The sequence below is a fragment of the Rhincodon typus genome, chromosome 45 (assembly GCF_021869965.1).
Source record: "Rhincodon typus isolate 14 chromosome 45, sRhiTyp1.1, whole genome shotgun sequence".
Classification (NCBI taxonomy): domain Eukaryota; kingdom Metazoa; phylum Chordata; class Chondrichthyes; order Orectolobiformes; family Rhincodontidae; genus Rhincodon; species Rhincodon typus.
The window spans coordinates 2,153,524-2,178,321 of NC_063376.1; the positions used below are offsets into that span (position 1 = coordinate 2,153,524).

General features: G+C 44.0%; 1 protein-coding gene across 1 annotated transcript in view; it reads right to left on the bottom strand.

The window, feature by feature from the left end:
* Positions 1-24,798, bottom strand: part of chrne (cholinergic receptor, nicotinic, epsilon) — a 32,132-nt gene that overhangs the window by 4,857 nt on the left and 2,477 nt on the right. The window contains 5 exon segments of the mRNA XM_048620257.1: positions 1,824-2,031; positions 4,570-4,684; positions 13,765-13,879; positions 15,518-15,718; positions 16,502-16,599. Of these exon segments, the coding sequence (XP_048476214.1) occupies positions 1,824-2,031; positions 4,570-4,684; positions 13,765-13,879; positions 15,518-15,718; positions 16,502-16,599 (737 nt within the window).

The window sequence follows — 24,798 nt, forward strand, 5'->3', positions numbered from 1 at the left end:
ACCAGAACTGAACTGGACCAACATATAAATACCATAGCTACAAGAGCAAGTCAGATGCCAGGAATCCTGCAACGAGTAACTTACCTGCTGACTCCCTAAACCTGTTCATCATCTACAAAATACAAATGAGGACTGTGATAGAGTACTTCTCACTTGACTGACTGCACTCGAGTGCAGCTCCAACAAAACACAAGGAGCTCAACACCATCCAGGGCAAAACAGTTAGCTTGACTAGCACCATGTTCATTTTCCCTACCTCCACCACCAGTGCTCAGTAGCAGCAGTGTGTAGTATCTACAAAACACACTGAAAAAATTCACTAAGGTTCCTTAGACAGTAACTTCTAACTTATGACTGATACAATTTAGATGGATAAAGGGAAATAAATACATGGGAACATCACCCACCTGCAAGTTCTCCTCCAAACCCACCATCACTGTTCTTACTTGGAAAATATCACAATTCCTCATTTTTGCTGGGTCAATTTCTTGGAACTCCCTCTCCAATGGCTGTAAAGATCATATTTGGTGCTTTATTTTTGATTATGGATAAAATGGGATAAGAATGGTCTGAAACCAAGGACTATGGAAAAAAAATCACTGCACTTTTAAAAACAAATGACTGTCCTGGAACTCACTGTCAGTTGTGTTTACATTGTTGCTTTGCAAGCAGTTGGAGAGGAGAGATAAGATGCCACAGGACTGGGATGTGTGTGCAGAGTGAGATTTGTCCCACAATAGATTTCTGATTGCTTTGTGCAGTTGTGACCAGTGGTGGATGCCAGAAGTCATCTGCCTGAAAACAACTGTCTGACTGCTTGCTGGAAAGTAAACAGCTTGAGTATTTATGATCGGGAATTAGAGCCTTCAACTGTGCTATAATTTAACATTGGACTATTCACAATAGACACTGTCCAAGACTCTCTGACCTTAAATAGATGTCACAAACAATGATCTAATACACCTTAAAATAAACAAAGAAAAACAGATGCTGAAGACCTGAAACAGGAAGAAATTGCTGGAGAAACTAAGCAGACATGGTGGCACAGTGGTTAGCACTGCTGCCTCACAGCACCAGGGGCCTGGGTTTGATTCCAGCCTTGGGCAACTGCATGTGGTATTTGCATGTCCTCCCTGTGTCTGCTTTGGTTCCCTCCAGGTGATCTGCTTTCTTCCCACAGTTCAATTACGTGTAGGTTAGCTGGGTTAGCCATGCTTTAAAATAAACATGGTGCAGGGTTACAGGGATTGGTTGGGGATGCTCTTCAGAGGGTCAGTGCATTCTCAGCGAGCTGAATAGCCTCTTTCTGCACTGTAGGAGTCTATCATTCTGGCAGCATCTGTGAAAGAAAGCATAGTTAATGTTTCAAGTCAGAATAGAACAAGGGTCATTGGACTTGAAATGTTAACTCTTCTTTCTCTCCACATATTCTGCCAGACCTGCTAAGTTTCTAGCAATTTCTGATCTAATATCACCGTTTTATGTATCAATGGGCAGTTTTGTTTGTGACTGTGTGGTTTTACAAGAGGAAGTGGGAGCTATTCAGCTGAGCCTGTTTTCCCACAATGTTAGATTATGACTCATCTGTTCCTTACAAAAGCCTTTACATTCTTACCTAACAAAATATATCACTCATTATTTCGAAACATTCAGTTAGTCCATATGTTAGTGGCATTTTCGGTTGAGCATTATCCAGATTTTGACTACGCCTTTGTGTGAATAAATGCTTCTACGTTGACATCACTCAATATGATGAAATGTCCTGTAGAACTTGAAAGCCTTAGAATCTAAAAACAGAGGACTCGTCAGCATCACCATCTAACCTGCAGATGCCTTGTTCACTCTCTTCAGTCCATGCCTATCTCGCTGTCTTTCAAACATCAGTTCGCTCCGTGGTTTTTTGAGAATATATTCCTCCGCTTTTATCATAATCCCAAAGGAGCTCCTGCGCCTTGGTTGGTGTGTGTCCAAGGAATCCTCAGGAGACTCCAAGTGCATGCCCAAATACTGAGGCAGAAGCTCCAGGAAGACCTGCAAGTAAAGCCTGTAAATCAGTGAGGTTCACCTGGTAACCATAAGCAGCTCCCTGTGGACTGAGTCAGTGCAGCCGAAAACCTTTAGGCTTTTCCAGACAGCCTTTACCATCTACTTCTTTCCACTCAGCTTGACTCTTATTTGGGGTACTGCTCCAGTACTCCAACACTCATGCCCAAACAGCTTTCACAAGCCGAAACATCCTGCTAGACGCATTCCCTTCTGAATTCACCATATATCGAAACACATATGCAGTTACTGCTTAGTGATCAGGAAAGAGAAGCTGAACTATATTTTACAGTCTGCCCCACTCTCCAATTTAAAAGCTAGGCGATTCCTTCCCCTGATCCTGCCTAAAGTAACCATCAACAGTTCTAGGCAGTGGGGCATGGAGGGGATCAAAATTCCCTACTGGCTGCTTCTCTTCCGCAACTACGCTCATGCCTCTGCGCCCCTGGAGAGAGAGAGAGAGAGCACATGGTGTCCACCAGCACCCTCAAAGCCTTTAGAGAGAGGTTGGTATCGCAGGAGGTGGAGTGTATGATCTCCCCTTCCAATGCTATTTTGATTTAGTTTTCCTCTGTTCCTTCCTCATCTTTTTTGTTTTTGTTTTTAATCATAGGATCCCTACAGTGCAGAACGAGGCCGGTCAGAGTCTGCACAACCCTCTGGAGAACACCCCACCCAGACCCACACCCCACCACCAATTCTATCCCATTTACCCTACATTTCGTGTAGCTAATTCACCTAGCCTGCACATCCTTGGACACCACAGGGCAATTTAGCATGGCCAACCCACCTAACCTGCGCATTCCTTGGCACTGTGGGCAATTTAGCATGGCCAACCCACCTAACCTGCACATTCCTTGGCACTGTGGGCAATTTAGCATGGCCAACTCACCTAATTTACACATTCCTTGGCACTATGGGCAATTTAGCATGGCCAATCCACATAATCTGCACATCTTTGGACTATGGGAGGAAACCGGAGCACCTGGAGGAAACCCACGGGGAGGATGTGCGAACTCCACACAGACAGTGACCCGAGGGTGGAATTGAACCCAGGTCCTGTCTCTGTGAGGCAGCAGTGCTATCCAAATGCCCTGCTAGGCAGAGTTTGTAAATTGTAATTAGTTTAATGAATCAAGTGGGTGATTTATTGGTGAGTTTTTCTTTAAAAAAGCAGCTAATTAAATATGGGATCATCCCTGACTTTGTGTGGCTCTACCACACCAGGAGAATCCTAGTGAATGGTTACATGGACTACAGCCACCTGGAGTTGCAGGGAAACGATGCCCTGGGAATGTGTGGTACATAACTCTTTTAAGGAGGTAGGACAAATTGAAAATATCCTTTCCAAAGAGATGGGTTTCTGAGTTTATAAACAGAGGCATAAAGGCAAGCAAGCTATGCTAAACGTTATTGAAATATTGGTTAGGCTCCAATTGTGTCAAAATCATCTTATCACATATTAGGAAGCATGTCAATAACATAGAGAGGATGCAGAGAAGATATGCTAGAATGCTACAGCATTGCAGTTATGTGGAGCAGCTGGAAAAGATGGGATCATTCTCTTTAGTATAGGGAAGGAAGGATTTTATTTGCAGTCTTCAAAATCATGATGGATTAAAAAAAAGGCAGGATGATCGATGATCAAAGGACACATGTAAAATTGTCAACACGAAGAAGATCAATGACAAACAAAAATTTTTAAATGCAGTGAGCTGCTAAAGACCATGGAAGCAGATTCAATAATATCTTCCAAAAAGGAATTGAATAGGTATGTGAAGGGGATTTTCACAGTCATTAAGACTAGGGGTTGTGGGACTAATTGGACAGCTTTTTGCAAAGTTGGATCAAATGGCTTCCTCTTGTGCTGTAAGGTTCAGTGGTATTGTAACAAATCTATGTGCCCTGGTTATTTTGTTCAGGCTGTAAATCAGAAATTCCGCTTAGAAAGGAGAGTATTGAACGAGGGAGCCATCACCTGCTCCCACTACGGTTTATAAAATCATGAGGGCCATAGATAAGGTGAATAGCAAGGGTCTTTTCCCTAGGATAAGAGAGTTCAAAACTAGAGGGCATATTTTTAAGGTGAGAGGATAAAGATTTAAAAATCTTTATCTAGGGGCAACCTTTACATACAGAGGGTAGTCCATATGTGGAATGAACTACCAGAGGAAGTGGTAGATGCAGGTACAGTTGCAACATCTAAAAGACATTTGGACAGGTACATGAATAGAGGGATATGGCGCAAATGCAGGCAGGTGGGACTAGTTTAGTTTGGGAAACTTGGTCAGCATGGATGAGTTGGACCAAAGGGTCTATTTCCGTGCTGTTATGACTCTATAATTAGAAAGTGGAATATGTGGCTGTATATTGCAATACAGCTCCAAATGTTGGACACCAGTCCCTTGTGAGGATAAAGAGAATTGGCATTTAAAGTAAAACATGCAAAAAAAGTTGACACTTGGAGAGAAAGATAAAAACTCGCATTCATAATTCTGTAAAAAAAACTGTTGTAAATGCCCTTACTTGTTTGATCTTCTCAGACATGCTGTGGGTGTTCGGTGTCCTCAAGGAGACATTTAGGACTATGACACAGTTTGTTACAATCAAAGTACAGACAATCATTACAAATATTAAATATCTGCAAGAGAAACAAATAATTTAGTTATCACATTGCTGGTGGTGGGACCTGGCAGTGTCCAAAATGTCTGCCATGTTTCCAACATTTCAAAACTGACTACACTTCAAAAGTATTTCATGAGCTGTGAAGCACTTTGAGATCTCCAGTGATCATGACAAGCTCCATATAAATGCAAGTCTTATTTTTTTTTCAAGAAAATTAGTCCAGTGGTCAACCTCAGTAACACTTCACAGATCATTGCTGGAGGAGAGGGTGGTGGAGCTGTTCACTCTTGACATAAAATGGATTACCTACTCCTAAACACTGCGACTCCTATGTGGACATTGAACAAGGATGCCATAGGATTTTGCTGAATACTGCCACACGTTCAAATATTTGTGCCGATGCAACATTGTGCTCTGTGAATCATCTACCTCTTCCTCTCTATTTCAGGTCAAAGCTAATTCAGAAGAGGTGAGCAGGGTGGAGAATGCAGGTGCTACTAAGCAGACAGGATCTGTTGATTAGCTCTGGGTGACCCCAGCAACCAACCCTGAATTGAATTCTCAAGCTGATTCCTGCATTTTTCAATTGTCCTCAAACCAATAAAATCATGAAAAGATTTACCAGGATTTTGCCAGGGTTGGAGGGTTTGAGCTATAGGGCGAGACTGAATAGGCTGGGGCTATTTTTCCTGGAGCGTTGGATGCTGAGGGCTGACCTTATTAGAGGTTTATGGATAGGGTAAATAGCCAAGGTCTTTCTCCCCAGGGTAGGGAAATCCAAAACTAGAGGGGCATAGGTTTAAGGTGAGGGGGGAAAGATTTAAAACGAATCTAAGGGGCAACCTTTTCACGCAGAGAGTGATGCATGTGTGGAATGAGCTGCCAGAGGAGGCATTGGAGCTGGGTACAATGACAACATTTAAAAGGCATCTGGATGGATATATGAATAAGAAAGGTTTAGAGGGACATGGGCCAAATGCTGGCAAATGGGACCAGATTAATTCAGGATATCTGGTCAGCATGGACGAGTTAGACCAAAGGGTCAGTTTCACTGCTGTACATCTCTGTGACTCTATGTTTCTTTCGATTTATGATGCCAACTAGGACTCCCTCCAGTTGGAGCTCCTCTGCTTGTCAGTCCCTTTTCCTTTATTCCCTCTTTTTTCTCTCCTCTTTGTGGTTTTCCCTTTCTCCCCAACCCCCCTGGAGAGAGCAGTTGCGGACCGAGTGGGTCAAGTCCCACGGTGGATTGGAGCGAGCGGGCCGAGTCCCGCAGTGGAACAGAGCGAGCGAGCCAAGACCCACAGTGGAACAGAGCGAGCAGGCCAAGACCCACAGTGGAACAGAACGAGCGGGCCAAGACCCACAGTGGAACAGAGCGAGCGGGCCAAGACCCACAGTGGGACAGAGCGAGCGGGCCAAGTCCTGTGGCAGAACGGAGCAAGCAGGTCAAGTCCCGCAGTGGAACGGAGCGAGCGGGCCAAGACCCACAGTGGAACAGAGCGAGCGGGCCAAGTCCTGTGGCAGAATGGAGCGAACACTAGTCGAGTCCTGCAGTGCAGCCAGCATGGGCAATTTGGTCTTGTGCTCTGGGGCCTGCAGGCATGCCCTGTGAGCCCCAGAACACCGCGAGCAGCGAGCCATGGAGCAGCACAGGGAAGAAGCCCCAGATCAGCACATGGGATGCAGCCTCAGAGCAGCGCACAGGCAGCGAGTCCTGGGCGTGGACGGGTGTGAGGGGACATACCTTAGAACATTGTAATATTAACCCCTTAATATTTTCCTATTTTTAACTTATTTTCAACTCTGTAATTAAGCAACTACTTCTGTTCCTCTGCTGTTTACAAGAATTGTACCGAGGTACTTGTACCTAAGATGTCACCATAAGAAGGCAGACATTGTAAGAGCTTTTCACTGTACTCCGACAATGGAGTACACGTGACAATAAAAGAATATTGTATTTTATTGCATCAGTGAATAGTGTTCCATCAAGAAAGTCATAAAGAGTCAAGAATCCAGAAACAATCCCATTGCCAGTAATGAGCTCTGCACTGTCAAATGGGTTAGCTTTCAGATGGTATGTGAAACAGAGTCACTAAATTTATAATTCTATCGTGGTATCATAGTATAGTGAATAACTACTGGACATGAAATCCACAGAATATGGTTCAATCCAGCTGCGGCATTTATTAATTTTATTATTGATGGTTGAAGGATAAATATTGATCGGGACACCAGGAATAAAAATGCCCCGCTGTTCTTCAAATTAGTGCCACAGGATCTCTTACAAATCCCTGAGAGGGCAGCTGGGGCCTTGGTTTGACATTGTCTGATAGATAGTATGTCTAAAAGTGTGGCACTTCCTCATACTGGACTCTGAACTCCTGTCCTGAATTTTCTTACAAATCCCCAGAGTGGCATTTGAAACTATGAACTGACTCATAGGATGATTGCTACTGTTACAAGTAACCTTGGTTTCCCTGAAATGGAAGGGAAATCAGCCATGTGACTTCATATCTCACACATTTGCTGGGGACAGGAAGTGATGGTTTTATTTTTCCCTCCTGCCTGGACATTCACTATCTAAACTTACAGTTATATAAGTACGATGTGGTTTACGATTTAGGATCAGTGCCAATCTGCTTACTTAGGTAAGTGAAGGATGAAATGCTCAGTGTCTGGGATCAGCTGGGATCAGCTGTCCTTTCCTGAGGCTTAATACTGCATAGAGTTGACACTATTAATAAGTTCTCTTTAAAAAAGGCATTGGAAATTGAACAGTTGTCTTTCCCCTTTGAGACTGGCTGTTTGTAACCTGCAATGGAAATGACACCTGATTGCTACGTTACGAAAGGGAAGAATATTAGTTTGCACAGTCCCTACCTTCTGCTTTACAGCATGCACAAGCAGATTGCTGAATCACTTCAGAGGGAATTAAGAGAAAATCAGGTGGCAATTTCCTACCCTGTTAAAACGTTATAACTCCAGCAGCTTTGTAAGGTCAAGTTCTGATGTTAGCTCCCCGATTACCAGATATTTTGAATTCAATTTTATAGCATGGTGGGATTATCAAATGCCTGTCTCAAATCTTTCCAAGACCTTGCACCCCTTCCCTATCTCTGTAACCTCCTGAATCACTGCAACTTTGATATCTCTGCATTCCTTCAATTCTGATTTGCATTGTTCAACCATCGGTAGCCATTCCTCTAGCTAGCTCGGACCCTCGTTCTTAACTAAACCTCTTTGCGACTCTCTCTTCCTTTGAGACACTGCTTAAAACCAAACTGTGACCAAGCCTTTGGTCACCTGTCCCAATATCTTCCTTCCTGGCAAAATCTGAATCATCTTGGGATGTTTTATAACATTAAAGCAGCTATATAAATGCAAGGTTTTTTTTCTTTAATCTGACATTCGCTCCTTCAAAAGGCTATGGATGTTAGGGTACAAGTGGGAATTGCAAGACAGACTTTTTTTGGCTAACAGTATAGATGCTGCATAGAGAAAAGTCGCAGATGTGTTATTATCTAATATAAGGCCCGAAGTCTAGAGAGCTCTGCTCCTATTCATAATGTTCCAATGCAACCATGAACCTTAAGCTGTCATTGCCCTGTCAATTTACATGGATTTCCCAGGTTCACAAGAAGACTCTTTATTCATTCCTTACATTCCCGAGGCTACAAAAGCTAGTTATGTTGCCTAAACTGTCATTGACTGATTCAGTGTCAATACGATGTGGAGCTGGAGGAACGCTGCAGACCAGGCAGCATCAGAGGAGCAGGGGAGTCCATGTTTCCTGTCGGGACAATTCATCAGAAATGGGGAGGGGGAAGGGAGCTGGGAAATAAACAAAGGAAGGAAGGGTGGGGCTGGGGGAAGGTAGGTGGGGTGGTGATAGGGGGATGCAGGTAGGGGGTAGTGGGGATTGGTCAGTTGGAAGGGTGGGGCAGATAGGTGGGGAAGAAGATGGACAGGTTGTATCAGGTCAAGGAGAGGGGTGACGAGAGGGAGGTTTGAATTTGGGATGAGGTCGGGAATGGGGCGATTTTAAAACTGGTGTATTCTATGTTCAGGCCATCGGACTGTGGGCTGCCGAGGTGGGATATGAGATGCTGCTCCTCCAGCTTGTGTGTGGCACTAGAGGAGGCCCAGGATGGACATGTCATCAAGAGAGTGGGAGGGGGAGTTAAAATGGTTAGCGACCAAAAGGTGTTGTCAATTATTGCATAGAGAGCACAGATGCTCCACCAAATGGCCCCCGAGTCAGCACTTGGTCTCACCGATGTAAAGGAGGCCACATCGGGAGCAATGGATGCAGTAGACCAAGTTAGAGGATGTACAGGTGAACCCCTGCAGAGAAATCAGAGTTAACACTTCAGGTCCAATCACCCTTCTTTAGAACTGGTGGTAGCTAAGAAACTGTCAGTTTGTATGCGTAGAGGGCGTAGGGAGTAAATGATAGGTGGGGCTAGTGCCCAAAGAGAGAGAAGAGCAGTTGGACAGACAAAGGAGTTGCTAATAATCTGGCTGCTAATAATCTGGCTGGGAGGGTGAATAGTTGTTAATGGGGACTGTTAGTGACTAATAATAGGTAGTGTGTATTGGCAGGCTATGTGATATCAAGGCCTGGTATGTGGGGGAGGCGGCTAGGACATGGAAGAGGTCAAGACCTAAAATTATTGAACTTGATGTTGAGTCCAGAGGGCTGCAGGGTCCCCAAGTGGAAAATGAGGTGTTGTTCTTCCAGCTTGCGCTGAGCTTCGCTGGAACACTGCAGCAAGCACGAGACAAAGATGTTGGCCAGGGAACAGGGTGGTGCGTTAAAGTGGCAGGCAACTGGAAGCTCAGGGTCCTTTTTGCGAGCAGAACGCAGATGTTCTGCAAAGCGGTCACCCAGTCTACGCTTCGTTTCCCCAATGTAGAGGAGACCACATTGTGAGCAGCGAATACAGTTGACTAGATTCTGGGAAATGCAAGTAAAGTGCTGCTTCACTTGGAAGGTATGTTTGGGCCCTTGGATATTGGGGATGGAGGAGGTAAATGGGCAGGTGTTACACCTTTGGCGGTTGCAAGGGGAGGTGCCGTGGGGCTTTGGGGTTGTTGGTGTTGAAGGAAGGATGGACCAGGGTGTACTGGAGGGAATGGTCTGTGCGGAAGGCAGACTTGGGATTGGAGGGGATATGTGTCTGGTGGTGGCATCTCGCTGGAGGTGGCAGAAATGGCAGCTGACGATCTTCCAGGTGTGGATGCTGGTGGGATGGTAGGTAAGGATAAGGGGAACCCTATCACTGTTGCCGGAAGGAGAGAGGGCATGAGGGTGGAAGTGTGGGACATGGGTCAGACTCGGTTGAGGGCCCTGTCAACAATGGTGCTGGGGAATCCTCACTGAGGGAGATGGTGGACATTTCAGAGGCTCCCTTGTTGAAGTTGGCCTCATCGGAACATATGTGATGGAGACGGAGGAACTGAGAGAATGGAATGGAGTCTTTACAGGAAGTAGGGTGTGAGGATGTATAGTCCAAGTAGCTGTGGGAGTCGGTGGGTTTATAGTGGATATTAATGGCCAGTCCATCCCCAGAAATGAAAACAGAGATGAGGAGGAAGGGAAGGGAGGAGTCAGAGATAGACCAGGTGAAAGTGAGGGCAGGGTGGAAATTGGAGGCGAAATTGATGAACTTTCCCAATTCCAGATGAGAGAGGGAAGCAGCACCGATGATATCATTGATATACTAGAGAAAGAATTGTGGGTGGCAGCTGGAATAGGACTAGAACAAAGAATGTTCCACATGGACCCCACGAAGAGACAGGCATAACTGGGGTCCATGTGGGTACCCATGGCCATTCCTCTGACCTGAAGAAAATGAGAGGCGTTAAAAGAGAAGTTGTTAAGGGTGAGGACGAGCTCGGCCAAGCGGAGGAGGATGGTGGTGGATGGAGAGCCCTGAGACCATTCTGGTGGAGGATGGACATGTAAAAGGATTGCACATCCATGATAAAGAGAAGGCAGCTGGAGCCTGCCAACTGGAAATTCCGGAACCAGCATAAAGAGGAATCATAGATGTACGTGGGCAGGGACTGGAGCAGAGGAGAAAAGACTGAGTCAAGGTAGGAAGAGATGGGTTCTGTTGGGCATGAGCAGGCTGAAACAATGGGTCTGCCTGGGAAATCCTGTTTGTGGATTTTCAGAAGGAGCTAGACGTGACGTGTGCGGAGCTTGGAGGCAGTCGGGTGGGGTTTGGGGGGAGATCACCAGATGAAATGAGGTCAGTTACCGTAGTTGATACAATGGTCTGATGTACCATGGTGGCTTCATGGTCCAAGCATGAACAAGAACAGGCAGAGAAATGCTGCTGAGAAGAGTGGGGGAGGTGATCTGAAATGCATGAGTTTTACTGTGAGAAGTATAATAGGCAAGGGAGATGAACTTAGAGCTTTGGTTAGTACTTGGATCTATTATTGCAATTACAGAGACATGGCTAAAAGAGGGATAGGACTGGCAGCTTAATGTCCCAGGCTTTAGATGTTTCAGGTGTGATGGAAAGGGATGTAAAAGGGGTGGGGGAGTTGCATTATTGGTAAAGGAGTATCTCACAGCTGTACTGAGGGAGGGTATATCAGAGGACTCATGCAGCGAGGCAATATAGGTAGAACTGAGGAATAGGAAAGGTGAAATCACAATACTGGGCATATACTACAGGCCTCCCAACAGCCAGCGGGAGACAAAGGAGAGAATATGTAGACAGATTTTGGAAAATGTAAAAAGCGCATGGTTGTTGTATTGGGTAATTTTAACTTCCCCGATATTGACTGGGACTCACTACATGCTAGGGGCTTGGATGGGGCAGAATTTGGCAGAACTGGAGAATGTTGGTTGGAGGTGGCTGTTTGAGGGTAAATCTACATTTGACACATGGGAGTATTTCAAACGGCAGTTGATAAGAGTTCAGGAGCGGCACATTCCTGCGAGTATGAAGGATAGGTATGGCAAGTTACGTCAAACTTGGATGACCAGGGATGTTATGACCTTGGTCAAAAAAAAGGAAGCATACGAAAGGTCTAGGAGATGGGAACTGACGAAACCCTTAAGTATATAAGGAAAGTAGGAAAGAACTTAAACAAGGAATTAGAAGGGCGGTAAAGAGGTCGTGAAAAGTCATTAGCAAATAGGATTAAGGAGAATCCCGAGGCTTTTTATACTTACATAAAAAGCAAGAGGGTAGCCAGGGAAAGGGTTGGCCCACTCGAGGACAAAGGAGGGAATGTATGTGTGGAGCCAGAAGAGGTAGGTGACGTCCTAAACGAATACTTTGTGTCAGTATTCACCAAAGAGAAGGAATTGATGGAGGGCGATCTCAGAGAAGGGAGTGTCAAATTTCTAAACCAAGTTGCCATTGAAAAGGAAGAGATGTTGTGCGTCTTAAAAACTATTAAGGTAGTTGAGTCCCCAAGTCCTGATGGGATCTATCCCAGAATATTGAGGGAGGGAAGAGAACAAATTGCTGGAGCATTCACAGACATCTTTATATCCTCTTGGGCTGCAGGTGAGGTCCCAGAGGACTGGAGAATAGCCAATGTTGTCCCAATGTTTAAGATGGGTAACAGGGATAATCCTGGAAATTTCAGTTCACTAAGGTTCATGTCAGTGGTAGGGGAATTATTGGAAACATTTCTCAGGGACAAGATCTATATGCATTCAGAAGCAAGTAGACTTATTAGCGATAGACAGCATGGAGGTTGTGCCTCACTAACTTGGCTGAGTTTTTTAAGGGGGTGGTGAAGATGATTGATGAGGGAAGAACGGTTAATGTTGTCTATATGGACTCTGGTAAAGCCTTTGACAAGGTCCCTCATGGCGGGCGGATACACAAGGTGAAGTCACATGGTATCAAGGGTGAGCTGGCAAGATGGATACAGAACTGGCTTAGTCATAGGAGACAGAGAGTAGCGGTGAAAGGATGCTTTTTCAGAATGGAGGGTTGTGAATAGCAGTGTTCTACAGGGATCAGTGCTGGGACCTTTGCTGTTTGTGCTCTATATAAATTATTTGGAGGAAAATGTAGCTGGTCAAATTAGTAAGGTTGCAGACAATAAAAAGATTGATGGAGTTGCGGATAGTGAGGAGGATTGTCAGAGGATACAGCAGGATATAGATCAGTTGGAGGCAATGGGCAGAAAAATGGTAGATGGAGTTTAATGTGGACATATGTGAGGTGATACATTTCGGAAGGTCAAGTACATATGGAAATTATACAGTAAATGGCAGAACCCTTAGGAGTATTGATATGCAGAGGGATCTGGGTGTGCAGGTCCACAGATCACTGAAGGTGACAGCGCAGGTAGATAAGGTAATAAAAAAGGTCTATGGCTTGGTTGCCTTCATTGGAAGGGGCATTGAGTAAAAGGGTAGATAAGTTATGTTACAGCTTTACAGAAGTTTAGTTAGGCCACACTTGGAATATTGTGTACAGTTCTGGTCACCACATTACCAGAAGGATGTGGATGCTTTGGAGAAGGTACAGAAAAGGTTTACCAGGATATTGCCTGGTATGGGGGATTTTAGCTATGAAGAAAGGTTGGATAGACTGGGTTTGTTTCCACTGGGACGCAGGAGGTTACAGGGCAGGTTATAAGATTGTGAATGGCATGGATAGCGTGGAAAATATGAGGCTTTTCCCCCAGGGTGGAGGGGTCAATTTTTAGTGGACACAAGTTCAAGGTGCAGGGGTGTGGGGGCTGAAGTTTAAAAGAGATGTGTGAGGCAAGTTTTTTACACAAACAGTGGTGAGTGCCTGTAATGTGCTGCCAGAGGAGGTGGTGGAAGCAGACACAATAGCAGCGTTCAGGAAGCACCTGGACGAACACATGAATAGGAAGGGAATAGAGGGATACGGATCCTGTAAGTCAAGACAGTTTTAATATGGAAGGGCAAAATGAGTTGGGACAGGCTTCAAGGGCCGAAGGTCCTGTTCCTGTGCTATATTGTTTTTTTGTTCTTTGTACTACACCAGACCACGTCCATTGGGACTTCTAGGGAGGAAGTGTTGAGGAATCCAACTGTTAACAACTTACTAACTGAAAAATTAGACCTACATCACTTACTTTCCAATGAGTGGAACATTTAATGATGTTTCTGGAATCTTCTGTGCAATCAAAAACAGAAAGACAGTCTGGGCCAGCAGCACAGAGATGGAAAGTGTACATTTTTGACAGCCAGCTGTATAGAAATAAAATAAAACGAAAATGTAATTAGATACAATACATTTCACTTATTTTTCACCGGGATTTCACGCATGTACCCATAATCTGTCTCCATGTTCCATTATCCTTTCTTCAGCAACTTATCTAAGAAAATATTAAATGTCGACATGGCCTCGATTCATTTACTAAACTTCACTGTGAATTCTATATCCCCACAACACCCTTTGTTAAATGAACTGTTGCACTCCACCTTGAATCTCCTAAATTTATTCATGAGGAGTGTTGCAAGAAGTGGAGTTCATTTATTTCATGGAATCCCTACAATGCAGAAGCAGGCCATTCGGCCTATTAAGTCCACACTGACCCTCCAAAAAGCATCCCACACAGACCCATTCCTACCATGCAACCTTATTCCCTCTAATCCTGCTGTTCCCATGACTGATCCACCTAACCTACATATCCCTGGACTCTATGGGCAATTTAGCATGGCCAATCCAACTACCTGCACATCTTTGGACTGTGGGTGGAAACTGGAGCACCCGGAGGAAATAAGCCTCTCTGCTCCTATGATGCTGCTTGGCCTGCTGTGTTCATCCAGCCCTGCACCTTGTTGTCTCGGATTCTCCAGCATCTGCAGTTCCTACTATCTCAGAGATGGGGAGAATGTGCAAACTCCACACAGACAGTTGCCCGAGGGTGGAATAGAACCTGGGTTGCTGGTGCTGTGAGGCAGCAGTGCTAACCACTGAGCCACCGTGTAATAAGGATTTTTGACATGCATGAGTATAACCCCATTTCCAAGATTGTTGAAGCTTTCATTCCTGAAAGTTGTCAAGTGCTCATCTTGGAAACTGGTTTGTTCAGTTTGAAGCTGGTCACTTTAATTTCGGCAGCTCATTGGCTTTCACACCAGAGCTCTAAGTTCCCAGCGAGAATGAACTGTCACTAGGAACTTGTATGTTCTTGCACTATAGAGCATCTTTTGCCAGTTCGGATGGTGGAAAGAGCATTTATTGGTTGTTCCATATTGCGCTTTGTAACTCTTCCTGCACAGATGCAAGAGCTAGATTTGGATGGGCAACAAAGGAAATAGGTGAAATGCTGGAGTTCAGACCATCACCACCATCCCTCGCACCAATAGAAACTCCCCTCCCTCTCCAAACATATATGCAAACACAAAGGCTGTGGAACCATTTGAACTTACACAACTGGAATATCCGCAAACACTAAAGGCTGTCAATGCTTCTGGACAGTTAGAATCAACAGATTTTGTTGGGTAAGGGTTCCAATCTCCCTGGAAGGCACTGTTTCACGATGGAATAGAGCATCCACCAGAAAAATCAGCCCCTGTCCAAATGAAGAAAGGTGGTCTGGGAGAGGCTTTATTTGGCTATTCTCCTGGGATGGCATCACATTTGAAACCTGATCCTGAAATCTTCCCTGAAACCCACACTGAGCTAGTGGTGGAGAGAGTTGATATTTGTGGATATGGTGCTGTTGTTGCACCTACGCTCAGCCAGGTAAGTACAGAGTATTCTATCACATTCCTGACTTTTGGCTTGGAGATGGTGGTCACTTGTAAGGTGTCAATCTGTAGCCACTCCTTTCCTGCCCATCAACTTTGTATGTCCATGTAGACATCTTTGCTCCTTACCTTGCGCTGGTAGGAAGTAGACCAGGACTACCAGTGATGAAATGAGGACACAGGGAATAATGATGTTAATGACATAGAACAGTGGTTTCCTCTGGATGATCAAGAAGAAAATAATCTCCTGGTACTCAATATCGTCCATTGAGAACTGACTGTTAATGTGCCTCTTTGCTGGTTTGTGTTTTATCGTCCACTCTCCGTTTTCTGTCAAAAGGAAATAGATACCTGGGATTGAGTTCCACAAACAAGTTGAGTATCTGATATTGAGGTACACAGAGAATGATGGAAACCTCGGAAAGAATTATGCAAACATTAATTTACACCTAAGAGTGAATTAAATAACAAACATTGGATACCTGGAAGTGAATTATATCAATAGGACAGGAGGTTGTGAAACGAATGAAGAAGTAATCTGATTCAATCAAGTACAGCAAAGGACCACAATTTGGTAAGGGTCAGCATATCAGGACAGATCATGGACAGGAAGAAAAGGTGAGAACTAGGATGATGTAAGGATCATCACAGGGCCTCCAGGGTCAGACTCTGCAATTCCTCAAAATAAATGCAGAAGAGACACGACGCCAGGTTATAATCCAATAGGTTTATTTGAAATCACAAGCTTTCAGAGCTCTCCTCCTACTTCACATGATGAAGGAGCGATGCTCCAAAAGCTTGTGATTTCAAATAAACCTGTTGGACTATAACCTGGTATCGTGTGACTTCTGACTTTATCCACCCCAGCGCAACACCAGCACCTCCACCTCAAAATAAATAAGTAATATTTGAGACACAAAAACAAAGTTGCTGGAAAAGCTCAGCAGGTCTGGCAGCATCTGTGAAGGAGAAAACAGAGTTAATGTTTCGGGTCTGGTGACCCTTCCTCAGAACTCAAGTAATATATTGAGGCCAGGTGAACAGGTAACCCTAATTACAGCTAGCATCCCAAGGACTAAAACTTAAAAATCTAGCAGTGTTATTTAACAGTACCAGTGAAATCTTCAGGATCTATATGGATCCACTCGATCAGCGTTCCGTCCTCTTCTGATAACTCCAAGTTAATTTCACGGGCATTGTATGCCTGGGATCTGAAAAAGTAACAGAATTCATACATTTTTCTGATCAATCCACTTCTTCGACTTTCTCGTTTCCCAATAGCTTTATAACTCTAGCTCAATTTCATACATCCATAAAGAAAGGTAAGAAATACTCTTGTACATCATCTCTGGCAATTCAGTGTTGAACCCATCAAGCAAGCAAACACCTCACACACAAACCTCACAAACCACTAATAATGGTAATCCCTACGGATAATAAAGACAAAAGTTGTGTACAGTTGGAAAGTTGGACTTTGCAGTTCAAAGCTAAACAGATGGCAAACTTTGCTCTTTCTCTGTAAGTGGGCATCACTGGCAAGGCTGGGATTTATTACACATCCTGTTTGCAACTAGATGGTTTACTAGGCCATTTCAGAGGGCAGGGATTATGAAGGAACCATGTTGGTGTAAGACTGGAGTCTACCATAGGTTGCACCATGCAGGGACAACAGAGTTCCTTCTGCCAAGGGCATGATGGGTTTTTATGTCAATCCCACTCTTTGTGATCACTTCTACAGATACCAGCTTTCTATGTCCAGATTGGAATTCAGTCTTCGCGTTGGGAATTGAATTCTCATTCTCTGGATTGTAAATCCAAATCTCTGGATCACTCATCCAATAACATAACCACAACATCACTGTGGCCTAATGCAGTCCTTTGGAGGATAGTAAAATTAAATGTTTAGATATTATATGCAGAATTCATCATTCAAAATATCCTGGATTTTCCCTCAAGAATCAGTCACCGTCTGATGTTCCAGCAGGTTTAACATCAAAACCTCACTATCCTACATCTTTTGGCTCCAAATTGCGTTTTGTTGACTCATGGAATGTGCCGCTGTCTGGGCCAGCATTTATTGTCCGTCCCAAGTGCCCTTGAGAAAGTAGTGGATGAGCTGCCTTCTTGAACCACGGTGATCCATTTGCTGTAGTTAGACCCACAATGCTGTTAGGGAGAGTGTTCCTGGATTTTGATCCAGCAACACTGAAGGAACAGCAATATTTTTCCAAGATAAGCTGGTTAGTGGATTGGAGGGGACCTTGCAAGTGGTGGTGTTCCTGTGTATCCCTCTAAATGGGTAGTGGCTGTAGCTTTGGAGGATGAAGGCTAAGGAGACTTGATAAATTTCTACGTTGCATCGTCCGCTATTGCTACTGAATGTTAGTGGTGGAGAGAGTTGATATTTGTGGATATGGTGCTGTTGTTGCACCTACGCTCAGCCAGGTAAGTAGAGAGTATTCTATCACGTTCCTGACTTTGGTCTTGGAGATGGTGGACATTACCTGGGGAGTTAGCAGATGAGGCCAAGCATCTGATTTCCCTTGTAGCCGTAGTATTTAAATGGCTCATTCAGTTCAGTTTCTGATCAATGTTAACCCTCTAGAATATTGATAGTGTGGCATTGAGTGATGGTAATACTATTTAATGTCAATGGGTAATGGTTAGATTTCCTCTTATCGAGATGACCATTGCCTGACACTTGTGTACCATGAGTGTTGCTTACCACTTCTCAGCTGAACATTTATTGTCCACCTCTTGCTGTATTTGGACACAGATATCTTCAGTGTCAGGAGAGTCACAAATGGTGCTGAACATTGTGCAGTAATCAGTGAACAGCCCTAGTTCTGACCTTATAATGGAGCGAAAGTCAGTAATGAAGCAGCTGAAGATGGTTGGGCCGAGGGCACTACCCTGAGGAACTCCTGCAGAGATGTCCTGGAGCTGAGATGACTGACCTCCAGCAACCACAACCATCTTCCTTTGTGTCAGGTATGACTCCAAATAGAAATCCCCCCTTAATTCATTTGCCTTGGGTTTATCAAGGGTTCTTTAATGCTACTCTCAGTCAAATGTGGTTTTGATGTCAGTCACTCTCACCTCACCTTTAGAATTCAGCCTTTTTGTCTATGTTTGAACCATAATGAGGTCAGGAATGAGTGGCCCTGGCAGAACCCAAGCTGAGCGTCAGTGACTGGGCTGTTGTGAAGCTTGATAGCACTATTGGTGACACCTTCCATCACTTTATTGCTGATCAAAAGCAGACAGATGAGGTAGTAATTGGTCAGGTTGGATCTGTCTTGCTTTTTGTGCACAGGACATACCTGAACAAGTTTCACATTGTTAAGTAAATATCAGTGTTGGAACAGTTTGTCTAGTGGCACAGTAAGTTCTGGAGTGCAAGTGTGCAGTACAATTACTGACATGTTGTCAGTACCCAGCAGCCTTTACAGCATCCAGTACCTCTAATTATTTATTGATCGTACATGGAGTGAATCAAATTGGCTGAAGGCTGACACCTGTGATGCTGGGGACCTCTGGAGGAGGCCGAGATGAATCATCCACTCAACATTTCTGACTCAAGATCATTGCAAATACTTCAGCCTTGTCTTTGTGACAATGCCTGTCACTTGAAAAAGGTTATTTTGTCCTGGGTTTTTTTAAAGAGAGGTTGTAAAGGTAGAGGTGCCGAAGTGGCTAGGAATAGGTATTGTATCTGTTATTCAGTTAAGTTTTCCAATAGTTAAATTATCTAAACTCCTCTTTCTTTTATTTGTATTTTAACTATAGTGTTTAAATAAGTTGTGTTTTGCTTAACATCAAGTCATTCAACCAGTCACATCTGGAACACACACTTCACATCTACTTTTAAATTAAGAAACAGTTAGGGTCTAGCCTACCTTCTTAAAATATTTTGAAAGGGTCTGGCCTGGCCTATAACATTTTTTGCACTCTTGTACTAAGTGTCTCATTATTGACAACAGATATGTCTATGGAGATTTCTCCTCCAGTGAGTGGTTTAATTGTCAGTCACCATTCCCAACTGGATGTAGTGGGAATGCAGAACATAGATTTGTTGCTTGTGGGCTAATGTCTGGTGACCCTGAATCATACTACAGTCCAGTGAGGTCCTTTATCACAGCCTGACCCCATCACCTCCTGACATCCTGTGAAACTCTGCATTAGAATCTGTATTGCCAGACTCCTCGCTGGAATCCCAAAGATCCTAGATTGTACCTGCGTATCTTGCAATTACGCAGGAATGGAGGTAGGCCGGTTATCTTCAAGTATGTCCTACCATTCAGTGAGATCTTGTCTGACATGTTTCATAAAACAACTTCTGGATTATTTTTGAGCAAGGGTTGAGAGGGACATTTGTCTGTTGCTAAGCTACAGTTGCAGATAGCCCTGGTCCCTCACCATACTAAGGGAACGTGCTTCCCGCAATGTTTCTGGTCAAACACATATCTTAAGAACAACAGCTTCCACTAATACAGAGCCCTCAGCAGCTGTAAGTATTTCATGGGAGTGTGATCAAACACCAAGCCACAAGAGGAGATATTAATACAGGTGGCCAAATGCTTTTGGAAAGAGATAAGTTTTACAGGAGCACCTTTAAAAAGGAGAGAGAAAGAGAGACAGCAAGTGAGAGAGTAAGAGAGGGGTTTAGGGTCCGCACATCTGAAAATGCAGTCACCAGTAGCTGGGTAATTAAAATAGGGTATGTTCAAGAGGCCAGAATTAGAGGAGGACAGATAGCATATATGTTTCTTTTTCTAAAAAAAACCCTAACATTTCCTTTTATTATTAGTGATATTCTTAAATTTACCTTTTAAAGTAAAATTAAAACAATGTAAGTTAAATCTTCAGTGGTGAATCTTTGCAATGCTCTGCCCCAGATGGCTGTCAAGGCTCAGCCATTGAGTATGTTCAAGTCTGAGATCCATCAATTTCTAGATATTAAAAACATCAAGGGATGTAGTGACAGTGCCAGTAAAATGGTGTTGAAGCAGAGGACCGGCCATTGATCCGTAGATCATTGCTGGAGGAAAGGGTGGTGGAGCTGTTCACTCTTGACATAAGATGGATTACCTACTCCTAAACACTGCGACTCCTATGTGGACATTGAACAAGGATGGGATAGGACTCAGCTGAGATCTGCCACATGTTCAAATATTTGTGCCGATGCAACATTGTGCTCTGTGAATCATCTACCTCTTCCCCTCTATTTCAGGTCAAAGCTAATTCAGAAGAGGTGAGCAGGGTGGAGAATGCAGGTGCTACTAAGCAGACAGGATCTGTTGATTAACTCTGGAGGACCCCAGCAACCAACCCTGAATTGGATTCTCAAGATGATTCCTCCATTTTTCAACTGTCCTCAAACCAGAAACATCATGAAAAGATTTACAAGGATTTTGCCCGGGTTGGAGGCTTCGAGCTGGAGGGCGAGGCTGAATAGACTGGGGCTATTTTCCCTGAAGCATCAGAGGCTGAGGGGTGACCTCATGAATGTTTATAAAATCACAAGGGGCATGGATAGGGTGAATAGCCAAGGTCTTTTTCCCAGGGTATGGGAATCTAAAATTAGAGGGCATAGGTTTAAGGTGAACGGGGAAAGATTTAAAAGGGGCATAAGGGGCAATGTTTCAGCCAGAGGGTGGTGTGTGTATGGAATGAGCTGCCAGAGGAAATGGTGGAGGCTGGTAGAGTTACAACATTTAAAAGGCATCTGGATGGGTATATGAATAGGAAGGGTTTAGAGGGATCTGGGCCAAATGCTGGCAAATGGGACTAGATTAATTTAGGATATGTGTTGGACCAAAGGGCCTGTTTCCGCACTGTACAGCTCTGTGATTACGATCCCATTGAATGCTGGAGGCTAGAATGACCAACTTTTTGCTTTTTTTTTAGTATTCTTAAGCCAATAGACAAAGACTGGGACAGATCCCATTTCTCTCCCTGAACTGATCTCAGAGGAGATGCAGGGCTAGTGTTACAATTTGGAATATTGTATTGATTTCATATAAACGCAATTATTTGACATGAAGAGCAAGCTTATGTGGGAACGAGTTAAGTTCATTTGGACACTCCATCAGCAGCTGCGGAAGCATTAGTGCATAGCAAATCTGAAATGTTGGACAGCTTTCAGTCACCAGTGATCTATCTCTCTGAATCCTCTGAATTGTCACAGAATTATACTGAATATAGAGCACTGAAGTGTGCCACTCAACAAGAATCACTTGTATTCTTGTAAACATTTAGAGTCATACTGCATGGAAATAGACCCTTCGGTCCAAATTGTCCATGCTGACCACATATCCTGAATTAATCTAGTTCCCTTTGCTAGCATTTGGCCCATATCCCTCCAAAACCTTCCCTATTCATATACCCATCCAGATGCCTTTTAAGTGTTATAATGGTACCAGCCTCCACCACCTTTCCTGGCAGCTCAATCTGTACATGCACCACCCTCTGCGTGAAAAAGTTGCTCCATAAATCCCCTTTAAATCTTTCCCCTCTCACCTTAAACCTATGCCCCCTAGTTTTGGACTCCCCCACCCTGGGGAAAAGACCTTGGCTATTCACCCTGCCCATGCCCCTCACGATTTTATAAATGTCTCTAAGGTCACCCCTCAGCCTCCGATGCTCCAGGGAAGATAACCCCTGCCTATTAAGCCTCTTCCTATAGCTCAAAGCCTCCAATCCTGGCAACATCCTTGTAAATCCTTTCTGCACCTTTTCAAGTTTAACAACATCTTTCCCAGAGCAGGGAGACCAGAATTGAACGCAGTCTAACCAATGTCCTGTACAGCACAATATGACCTTCCAACTCCTATACTCAAACCACTGGTACACTTGCCTTTATTGGTCAAACGCCTTCTTCACTACCCTGTCTACCTGTGACTCCACCTTCAGGAAACAGTGAACCTGCGTTTGGGTTATTTCAGAGGTGTGTTACGAGCTAAAATTGGATACTCATTCATGCGAGGACACATTAGCCGAGATGACCAGAAGTATGATCAAAGAGGTGGGTGTTAAGGAGCAATTTAAAAGAAGCAGAGAGTTGGAGAGATTTGGGGAGAAAATTCCAAAACTTAGGGCATTAGCACAGACATCAATTGTGGAGCTATTAAAATTGGGTTTGTTCAAAAGTCTAAAATTAGAGGCACACATATCTAGGGACATTCTGGGGCTCAAATAGGTTCCAGAAGTTAGAGGGAGGTGAGCAAGAGGCCACGGAGGGATTTCACACAAGGATGAAAATTTTAAAAGTGAGGTTTTGCTAGTCTTTATGCTCCAAAGCCTCCTCTGATCCTTCTTCATCTAGCTCCTGTCAACAGAACTCAGTATTCTTTCTCTCACACGTGTTTATCCAGCTTCCCTTTAAATGGATCTGTATTATTCGTCTCAACAACACACCATAGTTGTGAATTCTCAGTGCTGTCTGGGTAAAAAGTGTTCTTCTGAGGTTCCTAAATGACTTCTCAATGACTATCTTACATCAATGATCTCCAGTTTTGCTTTTCTCAACAAGCAAAAGCACTATGCATACCTTATCGCAGCCTTCCAAATTTTAAAGATCTGTATTTTCAACCTTCCATGTTCTTTTCTCAATGGAGCAGGGACCTATCCTGTTCATCCTTTCCTGATTTATATAATCCTATATCAGCTTTGTAAATCTTTATTGCATCCTCTCCAGGCTTTTGATATCACAGTCTTCCAAGTGTGGTCTAACCATGTTTCTAATCCAGTGACCTGGCAGATGTATTCAGATACAAACAATTAGAGACATTTATAGCAAGCTGACATACTTGGCTACCCTCAACTACAAGAAATTCAACCCCTTATTTCCCTGGCTTCCGGTTCACTAAAGAGCCAGCACTGATCAGCCTTCAGTTGGAAGGAGATTTAAGAACAGCTTGAGACGTCCTGGAATTTCTAGAGGATGTGAAGATATTCCCCATCACCCTGCTTATTATCCTTTATGGCTCATTGCCAATATGAAGTTAGACTTGCTTCCCTTTCAAAGACAACATACATTTATGCAGGGTTGATTGTAGAATCTTAACAGCCCTAAAGGGGCCATTTGGACCGCTGTGCATGTACTGGCTCTTTGAAAGCTCTGTTCATTTAGTCCCATCATCCCTGCTCTATCCCTGGTGCTCTTCTGCCTAATTCCCTTTTCCTTCCAATATCCTTTCAGACACAGCATTATGATCTAACTTATTGCATAAATAGACTCTTACCTCCCCTCTGGTTGTTTTCCCAGTTACCTTGAATCTAACTCTCCTGATATACCAATCCTCTTGGAAGCAGTTTCCCTTATCCCTTGCCAAACCTCTTGCCCACTCTCAGCAACTATTAAACTTCTCCTTAACCTTCCTCTCTGTTGTAGTAGTCACAGCTTCTTTGCTCTCAAAGCCTCAACATATTTCTTCATAAATTGAATTGCATGCAATGGGAGAGATCTTAATCCGAAATCAAGTCAGTCGAAGAGGGGTGGGATGTAAAAGTTTTAACTAGTTCAGATCCAACACTTGGCCATCTCCAGCTCTCTCTCAGCAGAGGATGAATATTATAAGTAGGTGCCTTATGTAGCCTGTCTCCCAGGTTTGACACAAGCAGTTTCCGAGGCCTTGTGAAAGCCAGCAGCTGTACATAGTTGAAGACTGCTTCATAGAAGAGATAAACAACATTACAGCATGCCTTGTCTGTTTTTCCAATGCCTGTTCACCATCTACGAGACACCAGTCAGGAATAGTCTACCCTTGGCTAGATAGTTGTATCTCCAACACTCAAGCATCAGCTCTTTAGCACCTTCCAAACCTATGACCTTTACCAACTAAAAGGACTCCAAGGGCAGCTTTGCATGGGAACATTACCATCAGCAAGTTCTCATCCAAGCTGCACACCATCGTATCTTGAAATTATATCAATATTCCTTCACTGTCACTGAGCCAAATCCTGGAACTCCCATCTTAACAGCACAGTGCGTGTGTGTCCAGCAGTCCAGGGCTGCAGCCAGTTCCAGAAGTCACCTTCTCAAGGTCAATTAGAGAAGTGCAACAATTACTGTCAAAGCCACCAATGCCCACACCCCATGAATGAATACATTTTTTGAACAATGCTTTTTCCCAACTCACCAAACTAATCTTCTTCCTCGACCACACCCAACCCCACCTCCACACTGGTTCAGAAATGACGACCTTTGATCACTCCCCCTCCTGCAGACCAGTTTCTACCCAGCAAGGAGTCAGAGATAGTAGGAACTGCAGATGCTGGAGAGTCCGAGACAACAAGGTGCAGAGCTGGATGAACACAGCAGGCCAAGCAGCATCATAGGAGCAGGAAGGCTGACGTTTTGGGCCTAGACCCTTCATCAGAAAAGCTTTTCTGATGAAGGGTCTAGG